Source organism: Physeter macrocephalus, chromosome 17 (genome assembly GCF_002837175.3).
Source record: "Physeter macrocephalus isolate SW-GA chromosome 17, ASM283717v5, whole genome shotgun sequence".
NCBI classification, from domain to species: domain Eukaryota; kingdom Metazoa; phylum Chordata; class Mammalia; order Artiodactyla; family Physeteridae; genus Physeter; species Physeter macrocephalus.
Window position 1 is genome coordinate 51,787,405 of NC_041230.1, and position 15,360 is coordinate 51,802,764.

The 15,360-nt window shown below is 51.1% G+C and overlaps 1 protein-coding gene across 1 annotated transcript in view; it reads left to right on the forward strand.

The window, feature by feature from the left end:
* The window catches only part of ATP2C2 (ATPase secretory pathway Ca2+ transporting 2), an 87,543-nt gene that overhangs the window by 51,875 nt on the left and 20,308 nt on the right, over window positions 1–15,360 (forward strand). Inside the window, exons 7-11 of the mRNA XM_024125053.3 lie at window positions 939–1,047; window positions 9,398–9,547; window positions 9,636–9,704; window positions 10,034–10,109; window positions 14,128–14,194. Coding sequence (XP_023980821.1) covers window positions 939–1,047; window positions 9,398–9,547; window positions 9,636–9,704; window positions 10,034–10,109; window positions 14,128–14,194 — 471 coding nt within the window. The remainder of the gene's footprint in view (window positions 1–938; window positions 1,048–9,397; window positions 9,548–9,635; window positions 9,705–10,033; window positions 10,110–14,127; window positions 14,195–15,360) is intronic.

Here is a 15,360-nt window from a genome sequence, read left to right on the forward strand (position 1 = left end):
TGGCATCACCCTGATGGTCTCAGCCACTCAGGACCCACCCGCTAGAGCACTGGGTTGTGGGGAGAAGGGCAGTACCTGAATAAGATTGAGTTCTGTTAACAGGGAAGAGGGGAATGTTTGCTCCAGCGTTCAAGGTCCGCAAAGACCTTGAGAGTAGACGGAGTTGGGTGCGTTCGGGGGCGGGGGAGGGCGGGGTGAAGGGAGGCAGGGCCTCTGGGTTTGACTCCAAGGTCACTGGAGAGGGTTGGAGTAGGAGGAAGTTGTGATCCGATTTTGTGCTTTAAGAGCTCTCTGGTTGCCACGTACAGGATGAATTGAAGGAGGTCGGGGTGGGGGTGGTGTACAGGTCCTTCTGGGAGGCTCCTGCCATGTCGGGCGAGGGGCAGTGTGTGGTGGGATTGCAGTGGGAGCCCGTGCACAGAAGCACGTCTGTGTCTAACGGCAGACGGCAGATGGCCGTGAGGAACGGTCCAGGCCCTGTGGGAGGGGGTGTCCCCAGCTTCTCGAGCGCTTAAGATGCTCCTCCCAGCTTTGACAAGCCTCTGCCATCCCTGAGGTCCCGAGCCGGGCTCTGCACACCAGAGTGCTGTGTCCTCTGAGGACAGAGGTGCCGCTAGCTGCCAGCTTCATTAAGGAATCGCTTCCCTAGATCAGCAGAAGCTTCTGGAGGTCGTGTGGCCCAGCCTTGTTTCCAGGCAGAGTGAACAGTAGTCACCCCACTTTTCAAATGAGGCTCAGGGTCTCCTAGTAGCCATACACTTTCCCAAAAGTCTTTTAGGATAGGTGAATTTTAAAAGTAATAAAACCGTAAAGGCACAAGGGTTTGTCCATAAGGGAAAGAGAGAGTGTGTTTCTGTCATCTTTGCTCAAGTTGATCAAAGTGCCTAAAAATGAGATGTCAACATGGGTGCTTTTGCTTTTTCCCATTTCAAACACAGCATAAGAGAAGGAAAGCTCCAGCATCTTCTTGCTCGAGACCTGGTGCCTGGAGACATCGTGTCTCTCTCTATCGGAGACCGGATCCCTGCAGACATCCGTCTCACAGAGGTGAGGGGCCCCAGACCCTGGTCCAGGGGCCATGCAGGCACTTAGCTTCTCAGAGGCAGGCGTTCCCTCTGTCTCGTGCACACGTGTGCACAGACACAGGCATGTGTGCACACAAACAGGAAGTTAGCAAGCAAGCTAATTTTAAGCATAAAGCTCCTCCAATGGCATTTCACAAATTATTTATTCTCATTTAAGCATAAGCCTAACACATTGTGGTTATGTGATTTTTCTAGTTTATAGCAAAGTGCAGTGGCAAATTAAACCAGGGTGGGGCTGAGGAATGAGGGAAAAGTTGCTTCTAGAAACGGCCACACTGATGTCAGGGAGAAACGCCGTCTGACTGCTTAATCACGAGGATGGCAGCAACCAGTACAGCCATAAACAGTAGCACAAGCTTTTACAAGAGTGCAGCTGGGGACATGGGGTGTGGGGCAAGCTCTGTCCCCAACCTTTGTGGGTCTCAGGGTGTCACAGCTTCACAGACCATTTCCTGAGTCTCTCCGAGATAAATTTGATTCTCGAGAAAAGGTTAAATCTTAGGATCCCTGGAATACTTAAGAATTGTTCAAAGCTTTTAGTGATAAAGGGTTAAGCCCACGTTATCAGCCTGATTTATTTATTTAAGGAGGACATGTTCTTAGGATCGATAGCAGGCTGTTTGAAGGGTGGCCTGGAGTGGGGGGATGGAGAGAGGCAAAGAGGCTGGGAGCTGTGTTTACAGCCTCCTGAGCCAGTCTTTGAAGTAGAGGCAGAGGCCAGAGGGCACCCAGGCTTTCAAGCCCCTCTGCCCCTGGCTTTCAGATCTCCAGGCAGGGCAGGGACAAGGGTGAGCAGGGTGGGGCAGGGTGAGCAGGAGGTGCCCCACACCAGAGAGGATTCCTCCCCGTCCGTCCGCTTCTCCCCCCGCCAGCATCCGGCCTCGACTCCAAGTCCAGGGCAGGTGGGTCCCATTAGAGGAACCATTGTCCAGTGGCCAAGCCCCACGTGCGGGAAGGCTGGGGAAGCGAACGTGACATTGTCCATGCCTCCCCTAGGGGTGGGCTCTGCCCCACAATGTGAGGGAGTCCCCAGGTACGGGGTGGGGAGTCCACATGCCAATAGGGAGGATACGCATATACTACAGGCTCTGCACAGAGGCAGTGTGGCCGAGTGGTTAGTGCCCTGGGACTGGGCATTAGCCAGATCCTGTCATTCATAAGCTGTGTGACCTGGAGCAAGTTGCTTACCCACTCTTTGCCTCAGTTTCCTCATCTATCAAAGCGGTTAATGTTTATTCCCACCTCGTGGGGTTCTCCTGAAGCTGAAACGCTAAGACCTGCTGCCTGCCTGTGCAGCACCTGACAGGGGGACAAAGTCACAAATATCCGCAATTGATTTTACTGTTGATCAGTACCAGGCTCTACAGCAGTTCTTTGAAACAATTTTTTAAACCCCAATGACTCCTTTCCTACTTCAGCTGGTTTTCTTCCCGCCCCGCTTCTGTCAAATTAAATTGTGCCTGGTCGTTGCCACCACGAGGACTTTTTTCAAGGCTGCCAGCCGCCAACACTCTACAGATTTCCTTTTTTGTCCTTTTGCAACTCCACTGAACAATCAGTAGCTTTGTTTACTCACAGTGGAATATTCTTATCTGCTATTAAGCTCTTTATTGGTTCCAATTAACCAATTAAGCTATTAATTGGTTCCCTTGCATTTTTTCAGCCTCCAGAGGCCGCCCGCATTCCTGGGCTTGTGGCCTCAAATTGCTCCAACTGCTGCTTCTGTCTTTGTATTTCCTTCTCTCAGACACTTCTCTGATCCTCTTCTGACAAGGACCCTTGTGATGACGTTTAGGCCCTGTCAGAACCATCCAGGGTAATCTCCGCATCGCAAGGTCATTAATTCAGTCACATCTGCCATGGCTCTTTTGCCATTAAGGTAACACTTTCACACGTTCCAAGGATTAGGACTTGGGTGTCTTTGGGGGATCGGATGGTCGGGGTCTATTATTCAGCCCAGCACACTCAAAGCCCTCCTCTAAGCCTCTCTGCCCTCCCTCCCCGCCTCAGGGCACCCCTCCCCGTACCCTCATCACTCATTCAGTTAACACATATTTCTTGAGCACCTACTATGTGCCAGGAACTGTGCTGGGTGCTGAGGAGGCAGCGGAGAAAACAGACGAGATCTCTGTGCTCATGGGTTTATTGCCCAGAGTGACAGACAAACCACATTTACTCATGACAGGTAATGATTGCTGCAGGGGCTTGAGGGAGAAGCACCGGGAACTCTGGGTTTCCCAAACAGGACAGACTTGCCTGGCCCGACGCAGTCACGGAGGGCTTCCTGGAGGCAGTGGCTTTTGAGCCGTCCTGGAATGGACATGAATCAGCTGTTCTAGGCAGAGGAGGCCCAAGCTGTATGCCCAGCGTTGACTTAGAAGCCAGGCGCATTGATGCTTTCAACTGCCTGCAGTGCGTCTTCACTCAGGAGGGCCATTTCTGCCGCCAGAACCCACTTTCCACCAGCATGACTTAGCCCTTCTCATTCCTGAGGTCTCAACTCACTGTCCCCTTCTCACTGGGCTCCCCTGACCCCTCTCCTGAGGCATCACCCCGCTCCCCCACCCTGGGTACCTGCTGCTCTTTCCAATGTCTGTTTGCTTTCATGTTTATTGCCAGTCCCTCCACAAAGGCAGGGAGTTTGTCTGTCTCAGCCCTGCTGGATTCCCAGGGCCCAGCAGAATGCCTGGCCCCTCGTAGGAGATAGATGGACAGATTGCCCACCTCCATTCCAATACATCCAAACCCCCACCCACCTCCGCACCTGCGTCCCCTTCCCTTCCCAGCCCCGCGCCCCATTCTTCCTGCTTCTCTGGCCGTCTGCCTTCAGAGAGGCACCTTTGTCTCATCTCTCTCTTCCTTTCCTCTTTTTAAGAAAAACAGACTTTATTTTTTAGAGCCATTTTAGATTTACAGAAAAATGGAGAAGATAGTGGACAGGATTCCCATAGACCCCACACCCTTTCCTCTAATGTCAACATCATAAATTAGTAGGGTACCTTTGTTACAAGTAATGAACCAATCGAGGCACGTTATTATTAACTAAGATCCATACTTTTACCAGATTGCCTTAGTTTTTCCCCAGTGCCCTTTTGTTGTTGTTCCAGGGTCCCGTGTTACATTTAATCATCATGTCTCTTTAGGCTCCTCTGGGCTGTGACAGTTGCTCAGACTTGCCTTGTTTTTGATGACCTTGACAGTTTTGAGGAGGGCTGGTCAGGTATTTTTGTAGAATGTGCCTCAATCGGGACTTGTCTGATTAGACTTTTTTCATGCCTAGACTTGGGTTTGGGGGAAGAAGACCCTAGAGATACAGGGGCCTTCTCTTCACATCCCATCAAGGGTGCATGCTGTCACCATGACCCTTCACTGCTGATGTTGGCCTTGATCAGCTGGCTGAGGTCTGTTTCCTCGCGTTTTAATGTGTTGCCAATTAATGGGGTTCTTTCTGTGAAAGTTCCTCATGGTTGGGCAACCGCTGCTGTCACTCCAGCTGGAACCTCCCCCCATCTTATCCATCCAGCATCCCCTCATAGGGTCCTCTCCCCAGGCTCTGTGTTCATGGGCATCCTACTGCCCTGGAAGCTGCAGTGGCCCCCACGCCACATGGATCAAGACTAAACTCCGCCCTCTGACTCTTCCCAGCCTGGCCTGCCCCACTGCCCCATCCCAAACTCTGCCGAGAGGACGGAAGCCTGAGCTAAGAAAATGCACTCGCATTCATCTCTGACACAACCTAGCCTTTGGGACCTTGGGCAAGTTTCTTAAGCTCTCAGAGCCTCAGTTTCCTCATCTTAAAGTGGAGATCAGAGCAGCATCTTTTCCATGGGATAATTGTGAATGTTTCTTGAGAAAATAAAAGCACTCAGCAAATGTTTATTAGCATTAGCGTACCATCAACAGCAGTATTCTCTGAATTTCTCTTGTACTCTAACTTAGCACCATCCTATTTAGCACTTAATCACCCTCTGTTTGTTTCAAGAACTTGATTTCCAAATTTCTTGGAATAGAGTCTGACTTAAAATTCTTTGGGTATATAATAGGCATCCACTAAAGTCTTGTTGACTTGACCAGTTGAGAACTGGGCGAGCAGGTTATATTCTAATAGGTCTTTCTTTAACCAGCAAAAACCAATGGCCAAAATGAGTTCTGCTTATGTGTTTCTCTGTGTGTTTGGAGGGGTTAGGGTTGGATCTAGAAGAGACTTGGCGACCTTCCAGCCCAGTGTCTCCCAAAACTTACCCCACAAGGTGATCCACATACTACCTCCCCAACTTGGAGAGTCTCAGCACCTATTTGCATAGTAAAGGCCCTGAAAAGTCCTGCACTAAGGAGAACCAGTTCACTGGCTTTAACTCCACGTTTCCCAAAATGTTTTTCACCATGGCACCCTTTCTCCATAGCGCACCAATTAACTCCCTGTGAAAGAGGGTTCCCCAAGACACAAGTGGGAAAATGATGTTCTAACTCCTCACTCATCCATTTTATAAATGGAAAAACTAAAGCTTCCCAAATCACAGATATGCAAATATGATTTAAAAAAAAAAAAAAACTTTAAGAAGTCTCAGCCCAGTGTCTCCCAAAACTTACCCCACAAGGTGATCCACATACTACCTCCCCAACTTGGAGAGTCTCAGCACCTATTTGCATAGTAAAGGCCCTGAAAAGTCCTGCACTAAGGAGAACCAGTTCACTGGCTTTAACTCCACGTTTCCCAAAATGTTTTTCACCATGGCACCCTTTCTCCATAGCGCACCAATTAACTCCCTGTGAAAGAGGGTTCCCCAAGACACAAGTGGGAAAATGATGTTCTAACTCCTCACTCATCCATTTTATAAATGGAAAAACTAAAGCTTCCCAAATCACAGATATGCAAATATGATTTAAAAAAAAAAAAAACTTTAAGAAGTCTCTAGCCCTCCACTGGGAAACCAGAATGGAGGTACGGGGGTCTCTTGGCCATGCAGTTAGCATTCAGATAGTCTTGTACAAGTGTAAACACTGGAATTAAAAACAGAACAGGGCTTCCCTGGTGGCGCAGCGGTTGAGAGTCCGCCTGCCGATGCCGGGGACACGGGTTCGTGCCCCGGTCCGGGACGATCCCACGTGCCGTGGAGCGGCTGGGCCCGTGAGCCATGGCCGCGGAGCCTGTGCTCCATGGAGGTACGGGCCACAACAGTGAGAGGCCCGCGTACAGCAAAAAAAAAAAAAAAAAAAAAAAAAACAACAAAGCTGTCTCCTTAGTTCCACTTGTCTGGCTCTTCTGTCCATGCCCACTCCCGTGCCCTCGTTGAGAGCCCTACTGTGCTTCACTTGGCCTTTATTCCTTGGACCGTATGCTTCCCCTCCCAATGCAACTGGCCTACCTCTTCCAACGTCTAACATCGTTTTTTTATATCTCCCCCATGTCCATCCTTCTCTGCTCCAGACTTTTCATGGCTCCTCATTCCTTACACGGTAATATGCAAATTTCTTAACCAATGCCAGGCACAGTGGGGTTCCAGCCACGCCTTCCACACGTCCTCACTCCAGTCACGCTGGTCCCCGCACGGGTCCCCAGGTGGACCAAACCTCCTGTCTCTTTGCCCGTGCGTGCCCTCTTGCGTTGATGGGGCTAAGTCCCCTCTTCCAGTCAGCGCCCCTTGAGAGCAGGCCAGCTCTCCTTCCCACGGTGGCTTCAGCACCTGGGACACTGCCCACCTCTGTCCACGCTCTGTCTACTCCCAAGAACCTGTCCCCAGAGAGGGTGAACTGGTGCCAGCGCTGAGAACGCTGGGCTTCTGTCCTTTCCGTGCTGGTGGGTTGCTGGGGACTGAGCGGTCTTTTCTTTACCTCCCCCCATGTCCTTCGCTCTGATGAAGCTTGTTATTACTAAGTTCACCCACCAGCGGTTCTCCAACTTGCCGCCTTTTCCATCCCTAAAGACCTGCCTGATTCTCCCACCAGATGTCTCCTCATCTTTCAAGGCCTGTTGCCCATCCCAGACCCTCCGGGAAACTCTCCAGCTTATCCTCCCCACAGCAGCCGCTCCACCCTCTTGTTTCCCAAACCTTCTGCGGCAGATTAGATCCGACGAGAACAGCAGGTTGTTCTAACTACACCTCTCAGACTCAGCCAGCGGAGGGGTTGCCTTCCAGTGTTGTCTATTATTTTCATTACAGTGTTACTTAAATGTAACAAACATCAAGTTAGGTACAAATTCCTTGTGCTTCAAAGTAAGTAAGTTACAACTTATTCGTGTTATTATCATGTCCCATTAGACAGTGTCTTGGAAACTAAGTCTCTGCTTGCCATGGAGATGTGCCAGTTTCTGCTGCCTGGGGCCTGTGGAGTCAGCACCTGGTGGTGCTGGGTGACTCAGTTCTCCCATTTCTTCTTTCATTGTGGGTTAGGAGCTGCCCCACGAGCTCATTTGATGACCTGGGGATAAAAAACACAAACACAAACTCTAGATCAGTTTGTAGTTGTGTTTGTGGTAACAGATTAAGGTAGATAGATGGGCTTGAACGGGGATTTTTTCCTCTCTCACATGATGAGAGCCCGGAAGTGGAGTGTCCAGAGACAGTAAGGCGGCTCCACCATGGAACGAAGGACCTGGGTTTCTCCCAGTCCCCCACTCTGCGCTCTTGGGGTGTGGTCATCCTTTTAATGCTTGTGAGAGAGCCTCTGGAGCTCCAGCCATGAAAACGATGGCCCAGGCCGGAGAGAAAGAGAAAGGTGAGAAGGGCAGAGAGGGCCTGTCAGCTCAGCCACCTTCAGAGATCTTCCCCAAGACCATTCATGCCATTGTCCAGACGGGGAGACACCATGAGCTGCCAGGGAAGCTGGGAAATGGGGTTGGAGGTGCGCTGGGGGGCATATCATCGCTCCCAGCACCATGGGGTTCTGTTAGGAAGGGGGAAGGGGAGATGGGCATTACTAGGCAAGTGGTGGCCCCTGTCAACCTTGGGGACTGGGGTCCCGTGGCAGTGTGACTATTTTTTAAAGACTGTTATTCAGTCGTAAAATTTCGAAATTATAGAGCACTCAGACCTCTATTTGAGAAACACTGATCTAACTGTTCTTTTGTGAGTTTGCAGAAAGGTGGCTTCTCTCTCTCGGTCGCTCTTTTTTTGCTTAAATGAGAAGGTCCTTAGGGGCAGAGCCCACCCTGATGCCTTGCATGTCCTCGGTGGTACCTGGCACAGTTCTGGCCACACGAGACTCACCTCTTGAATGATACCTACTGGGCCTGTGGTCAGTTTTGCAAGGTGGTTAAGAGTGCAGTTTCTGGAGCCATCGCCTTGGTTCAGACCTCTGCTCTGCCACTAACCAGCTGTGTAAACTTGAGCACATTTCTTAATCACTCCATGCCTCAGTTACCCCACATGTAGAGAGGAGAAAATAATAGCATCTTTCATGGAGTCTGTGAGGATTGAGAGATAAGCCTTGTGTGGGACTCCCCTGGTGGCACAGTGATTAAGAATCCACCTGCCAATGCAGGGGACACGGGTTTGAGCCCTGGTCCGGGAAGATCCCACATGCCACGGAGCGGCTGGGCCCGTGCGCCACAACTACTGAGCTTGTGGGCCACAACGACTGAGCCCGCATGCCGCAACTACTGAAGCCCGCGCGCCTAGAGCCCGTGCTCCACAACAAGAGAAGCCACCGCGATGAGAAGCCCGTGCACCGCAACAAAGAGTAGCCCCCGCTCGCTGCAACTAGAGAAAGCCTGCGCGCAGCAACAAAGACCCAATGCGGCCAAAGATAAAAAATAAATTTAAAAAAAAGAGATAAGCCTTGTGAAGTGTTCCGCGCCGGGCCTGGCGCATGGCAGGTGTTCTGGAAGTGTCACCCTGGAAACGTCTGGGTGTGTGTGCATATCTGTGCCCGAGTATGTGTTTTGGGTCTTGACGTGACCTTAGGCTGTCACCGCATAACCCGGCTCAGTGCTGCTCAGACTACACAGATTGTACGGGACCTTCCAAGGTGGGTGGGATGTGGAGTGGTAGGGGAAAGGCAGGATGCTCTGAAAGCGATGTTCTAATTTAACCATTGCCTAAGTTTTTAAAAAATACTGTATTAAAATTTAAAATAATGTTAAAATAGGATATGAGACCTTTATGCTTTCTGAAAGGGGCCGTACATTCACAGCTTTTCTGTTTCCTGGAGGCCTCTGAGGCTGTGTTCTGATAGTCGCTTCCTGCTTTCAGCACGTTCCTGTTTGCTGTCTGTTGGCAATGACACTAAGGTGCTAGACACCGTTCTGGGCTTTGAAAACCAGCTCACAGATGGGAGGGTGGGTGCCACGCCTTCTCGCTTTGCTCCCCCAGGTCACAGACCTCCTGGTGGACGAGTCCAGTTTCACGGGAGAAGCCGAGCCGAGCAGTAAGACGGACACCCCGCTGACGGGCGGGGGCGACCTCAGCACCCTGAGCAACATCGTCTTCATGGGGACCCTGGTGCAGTACGGGAAGGGACAGGTAAGCCCCGGGTGCCTGGGGGCCCTGGCCTCCGTCACCTGCAGGCTTTCAGCCTCAGAACTCAAGCTCTCCTCTCTCCTAAACACAGGGCGTCGTGATCGGAACAGGAGAAAGATCCCAGTTCGGAGAAGTGTTTAAGATGATGCAGGCTGAAGAGGTGAGGGCAGTGGGGCTTTGGGTTTTTGTAAGCTGGGGTTTGAGATGATTCTCAGCTGGTGACACCAGCCCCGCCTGCTCCTTAGGAATAAGGATGATATGATTAATGTGAGTACCCTTTTTCAGAATTTTTATTTTAAAACATTTATTCGGATTTTTGTCGAGATATAACTTATGGTGACATGCACAGATCTGAAATGTAGCAATGAATTTTTATATATGTGTCCTTGTGTAATCGTCACTCAGCTTAAGACATTAAAAAATCCAGGCAGAAGCCGGGGGACGCTGCTGGGATCTCATCTAACAAACCCATTGTTCTCATCCTTTCAGACGCCTAAAACTCCTCTACAAAAAAGCATGGACAAACTGGGGAAGCAATTGACACTTTTCTCATTCGGCATAATTGGTGGGTGAAGCAGTTTCTGCACGGGGTCCCCGAGGGGGTGGGGTATGGCGGGGGGAGCCGTCCTGAGCTCCCACAGCTGTTTCTCAAATACCCTGCTACTCACCTGGGTGAGAACTGGGGTTTGGGATCAGAGGTTCTTGGACAGTAACAAGAGGTTTCTCTATCAGAACAAGCTAATGGCTGTAACAAGCAGCCTCCGCATTTTAATGGCCTAACATGGTCAAAGTCTATTTCTTGCCCACACCACAGTCCATGGGCATGTTCCTGGTGAAATGGCTTTCCTGGATAGCTCACCTCCAAACACTGACTCAGGGGCCCAGGCAACCGTATTGTTGCTCTGCCTCCCTGCAGGTCCTGGGAGGTGGGCCATAATTCTGTGTAGCCAGCAGGTAGGGAAAGAGAGAATATGGAGGCGTGTGGGGGAAAATTTTTAAGGCAGGGACCAGGAAGTGATGTCATCAATTTTGCCTAGTCTCGATTGGCTGGAATGAAGTCACGTGGCCTACCTAACTGCAGAGGAGACTGGGAAATGTAGTCTGGTGGTGCACCCAGCCATGTTTCTAGTCTACTAAGCAGGTTGTGCCTGGGCTTGTGCGTCCTGACCTTTGGCAACACACCAAACAGCATCCACAGATGCTGCAGAGCTAAATTCAGGTCTTACTCCTGAAGATCCCCATGGGGCTGCCCTGGCCCCTTCACCTGCTCCTTCCTGCTGTCTCCAGCTCTGGTTTTGAGTCTGTGTCCTTCGTTCCCAGCTTTCAGGATCAACCAGTGCCTGGGCCACTGCAGATTCTCAATAAATGTTGGTTGAATGAACGAGTGAATAAAGGGACAAACCAACCAACCACTGCTCATAGCATGAGCAGTGATGGGAGGAAGTACTAGAGAATCTGGCTAAACTGCAGAGCCAGGAAAGTTCTTGGGAGAAACATCTGTCCCTCCTAGCTGCAGTTTTGTTGTGCTTCTGGGCATCTAGATGCATTCATTCATTTAGTGAGTGTCTTATGACATGCTAGACCCTATGATAGGTTCTGGGGCCACCAAGATGAGTCACACACAGCTTCTGCCCTCTGAAGGACCCCAGGGAAATAGGAGAGAGACACCTGAACAAATACGAAATGTGAAGGCAGCAGTTAATTTTGCATGGGAGAGTTGGGAAGGCTCCCAGGAGGAGGTGACATTAAGTTGGGTCTTGCAGGATGGGTAGGAGTTTGCCAAGTGAAAAAAAAAAGAAGAGATTGGGAATTCCATACAGAGGAAAGGGTAGATTCAAAGGCATGGAAGGTATCTCCCACTCCTCCACAACTTGTAAGAGGTGGTAAATTTAGCAAAGTGTTAAGAGGATATGGTTTGAAGTCAAAGCTCTCAATTCTGTCATGCTGGGGACAGACCTGCCCACTCTTTCCTCCCTGGCCACACCATCCCAACCTTCTAGTATCCAGTCTCCTTTCCAAATGTCAACTTTGGATTTAGTGCTCAGACTTGGCTCAGTCAGTAGTTTTACTGTTTTCAAGTAGCTCTATGTCCTCTTCCCTCCTCTCCACCCTATTTTGTCCTGGAGCAGTTATGGAAAATGGGTTTTATCTTAACCTGCCAAGTCTGATCACAGCTAAGGGGGCTCTGTGCTTGTGAGAGGATTTGGAGGCCATGCTCAGGCTTGGTGGCAGAGAACTGTGATGGATTAGTGATGTCTGTCATGGACGCAGGAGGGGAAAGTGGCTCTGCATCGCCGTTCACCTGCCATCCTCGGGGTTACATTGATCAGGCTTCTGGGGTAGAATGGATGCCCACGTGGCCCCAGCTGGCCAGAGGACCCTTTTACACTCTGGAGCAGGGGATGGAAACTATGACTCCCAGGCCAAATCGGGTTTGCCACCTGTTTTTGTGTGGCTCACAAGCCAAGAATTTTTTTTTACATTTTTAAATGACTGAAAAAAATAGAAAGAAGAGGAATATGTTATGACATTAAAGTTATATGAAATTCAAATTTCAGTGTTCACAAATCTGTTTTATGGGCACACGGCCACACCCATTCACGTATTATCTATAGCTGCTTGCACACTAAAGCTTTCCACCACCTACCTGCTCTAGACATTGGGGTTGCCAGAAGGAGACTGGGCCGTAATAATGGCCCCAAGAGCAAATACCAAGTAGATGTGCTTCAAGGCACATTGTCAAATAGATGCTCTTAGCAGGCCTTTCCACAAGATGAAATTTGTTAAAAAAAAAAAAAAAAAAAAAAATCCAAGTCAGAGGTCCTGCAAGGTCATTGCCTCGTATAAGCCATTATTCCTTAAGTTAAATTAGAAAGTAAATTAGCATGTCCATGGCCAGGCCCATGATACCATTCCGATGTTTTTTCTTTTTAATAAATATTTTAAGAACTGCTCTGGCAGAGTGGGAATTTTGAACCCTCAGAGGGTCCAAGGAGGAGACACGGGAACAGCGGGCTCCAGCGGGAAGCAGTGTTTGCCACTTCCCATGGTATCCATACTCACAGCCGCCCATTTCAAGCTACCAGTGCAAAGTTACTGAACGTGGATTTGGGAAGACATGTGAGCCCCCGGTGAACAAGCTCAGCCTCCTACTGCAGCTAGGCCCCCAGGGTAGGGGGGCGGGTCCTGGTGGGTGCGACCCTGCCGCTCTTTTGAACAGAGTTCCCTGCCCCCCAGTCTTCTGCATCTGGGTTCATTTGGATTTTGCAGCTAAGATTTTATTTGACTACTGAATCCTGTTGCTAATCATAGTATGAAAATAGGGGCTTCCCTGGTGGCGCAGCGGTTAAGAATCCGCCTGCCGATGCAGGGGACGCGGGTTCCAGCCCTGGTCCGGGAGGATCCCACGTGCCACAACGACTGAGCCTGCGCTCTAGAGCCCACGAGCCACAGCTACCGAAGCCCGCGCGCCTAGAGCCCTTGCCCCGCAGCAAGAGAAGCCACTGCCATGAAAGCCACCGCACCTCAATGAAGACCCAATGCAGCCAAAAATAAATAAATTAATTAATTAATTAGAAAGATACATAGTATGAAAATAGCCCCTAATAAATCAGATCTTCTGACCCCCCTACTCCCAACACACAGGCACGCACGCATACCGCTACTACCCAGCAGAAAACTTGCGCCGGCTCCCCTTTCCCTGCAAAACAAAGCTGATGCTTTGGAGCATGTCTCCCAGGACGTGTCAACGGGCAACTCCTCTCACCTCACACGTTTTTCCTTTCACCTGTCTGGTAACCGCGGCCCCAGCAGTTCACGACTGGGTGTTACTGCGGGCCAGGAGCCGTGCTAAGCACTCCAAGTGCATTGTCACATCTTACATCCTGAAACAAGTCCTCGAGGAGGACATGGCCATTGTCCCCACTTTACAGGTGAGGAAACTGAGGCCACGCCTGGCGGCCGCTGAACTTTTCCCCATTGTCAGAGCATCTCAGCACTTTCACGGGTTCCAGAGTGATTCACGACTCTCCCGTGCCTGGAGGGTCCACCTCTCACTGACTGCGTGTCCCATGCAGAGCACAGTGCCCGGCGTTTAGGAGACGTTGGGTCAACGATTGACGAAGGAGAAAAATGGAAAAAGGAATGTGTTTAATCACGAACACGCAGGATAAAGTCAGTCAAGAGACAGCGGCCCATCTTTGCGTCACAGGAGAACAGCAGACACCTTGGGGCAAGTCCTGGGGGCGTGGAGCCCATGGGAACTTGTGGAATAATACAGAAATGTTGACAACAGCCCCAAATAAACTGGTTGGCTGTTTCTTTCTTTTACTTGAGCTGGCTTGATCCTCTGCTGAAAAAGTAAAACCATCCTCTTTCTCTTAGGCAGGGGAGTTTCTTTCTTAAAAACAAAAAGGGGAGAGGTGGCACATGTTTGAGGTTATTCATAATCGTCCTGTGTCTATATTACTGGAAACTCTTTAAGGAAATGAGTTTGGAACGCCTTCGTCCTTTGGAGGACATGTGCGTGCGTGTGTGTGTGTGTGTGTGTACATACATACGTGTATGTTTTTATCTCCTCCCAGGCCTGATCATGTTCACGGGCTGGCTGCAAGGGAAGCATCTCCTCAGCATGTTCACCATCGGGGTCAGGTAAGGGCCATCCCCCCTCATCTGTGCACAAGAGAAGGTGGGGAGACTGGGGGGCAGGAATGGCGTGGAGCAGATGCAGCCCTTCCCCCGAAGCCACAGTCTCCCCGTAGCACGTTGTCTGGCAGCTGGGTGCCCAGCAAATGTCTGCAAAAGGAATGAAAGCTGACGTTTCGGAGTCCCCGGCCCCCTGGCCCGTGGGTTTGGGTCTTCCTGGCTGAGCGCGGACTCCAGAGCCAGCCAACCCACGTTTAGGTTCCGCCTTGGCCACTTGCTAGCCACGCGGCCCCGGCCCAGCATCTTCATTTACTGGTCCTCCTTTTCCTCCTCTGTAAACGGGTGTGATGTCAGCCCTCCGAGGGGGGCGGTGAGGATGCCCCGGGTGCCCTGCGCCGGGTGCCTGCAGCCACGCGGAGCGCGCAGTGGGTGCGTGTTCTCGTCACACATTTGGAACGCGGCCCTTGATTTATGGAGGCGGCTGCAGGAGAGGACAGAGAACACGCAGCCGAGGCCACGCGGCTGACTGCAGGGCTGGGGATCGGGGCCTTTAAGCCCGGGGAACCTGCCCTTCCCCAACCTGGTGATGCTTATAAGCGACCGCCCCACCCCGGGTCCCAGTGGAGAAGCAGGGGCGCACAGGAGAAGGCAGGCTCTGTGCAGGGCCGTGAAGTTGCCACAGCTTTTCCACGGCTGCTCGGGGACACGGGGCTCTGGGGATTGTCCCTAATGGGGCATGTCCCAGCGGAAGGGCAGCTGGCAATCGGGGACGTGGAGGAGCCACGTCGGGCCCCTCGTGGTTTCCTCAGGGTGGCCCCCCCTTGTGTTGTTGTCTGTAAGATGGTCAGGTGTTACGTGGAAGCTTGATGTCGGTGAGCAAAAATACACACTTAGCACATCAAACCCACCGTGTAAACAAACTTAGGTGCCCGTCGAGTAGTGAACAGGTAAACAGCATACAGTGGAGTACTATTCAGCCACGAGCAGGAGGGACGCCAGTGGGGAAGGGTAAGCTGGCAGGACGTGAGAGAGTGGCACGGACATACATACACTACCAAACGTAAAATAGACAGCTAGTGGGAAGCAGCCGCATAGCACAGGGAGATCAGCTCCGTGCTTTGTGACCACCTAGAGGAGTGGGATGGGGAGGGAGGGAGGGAGACGCAAGAGGG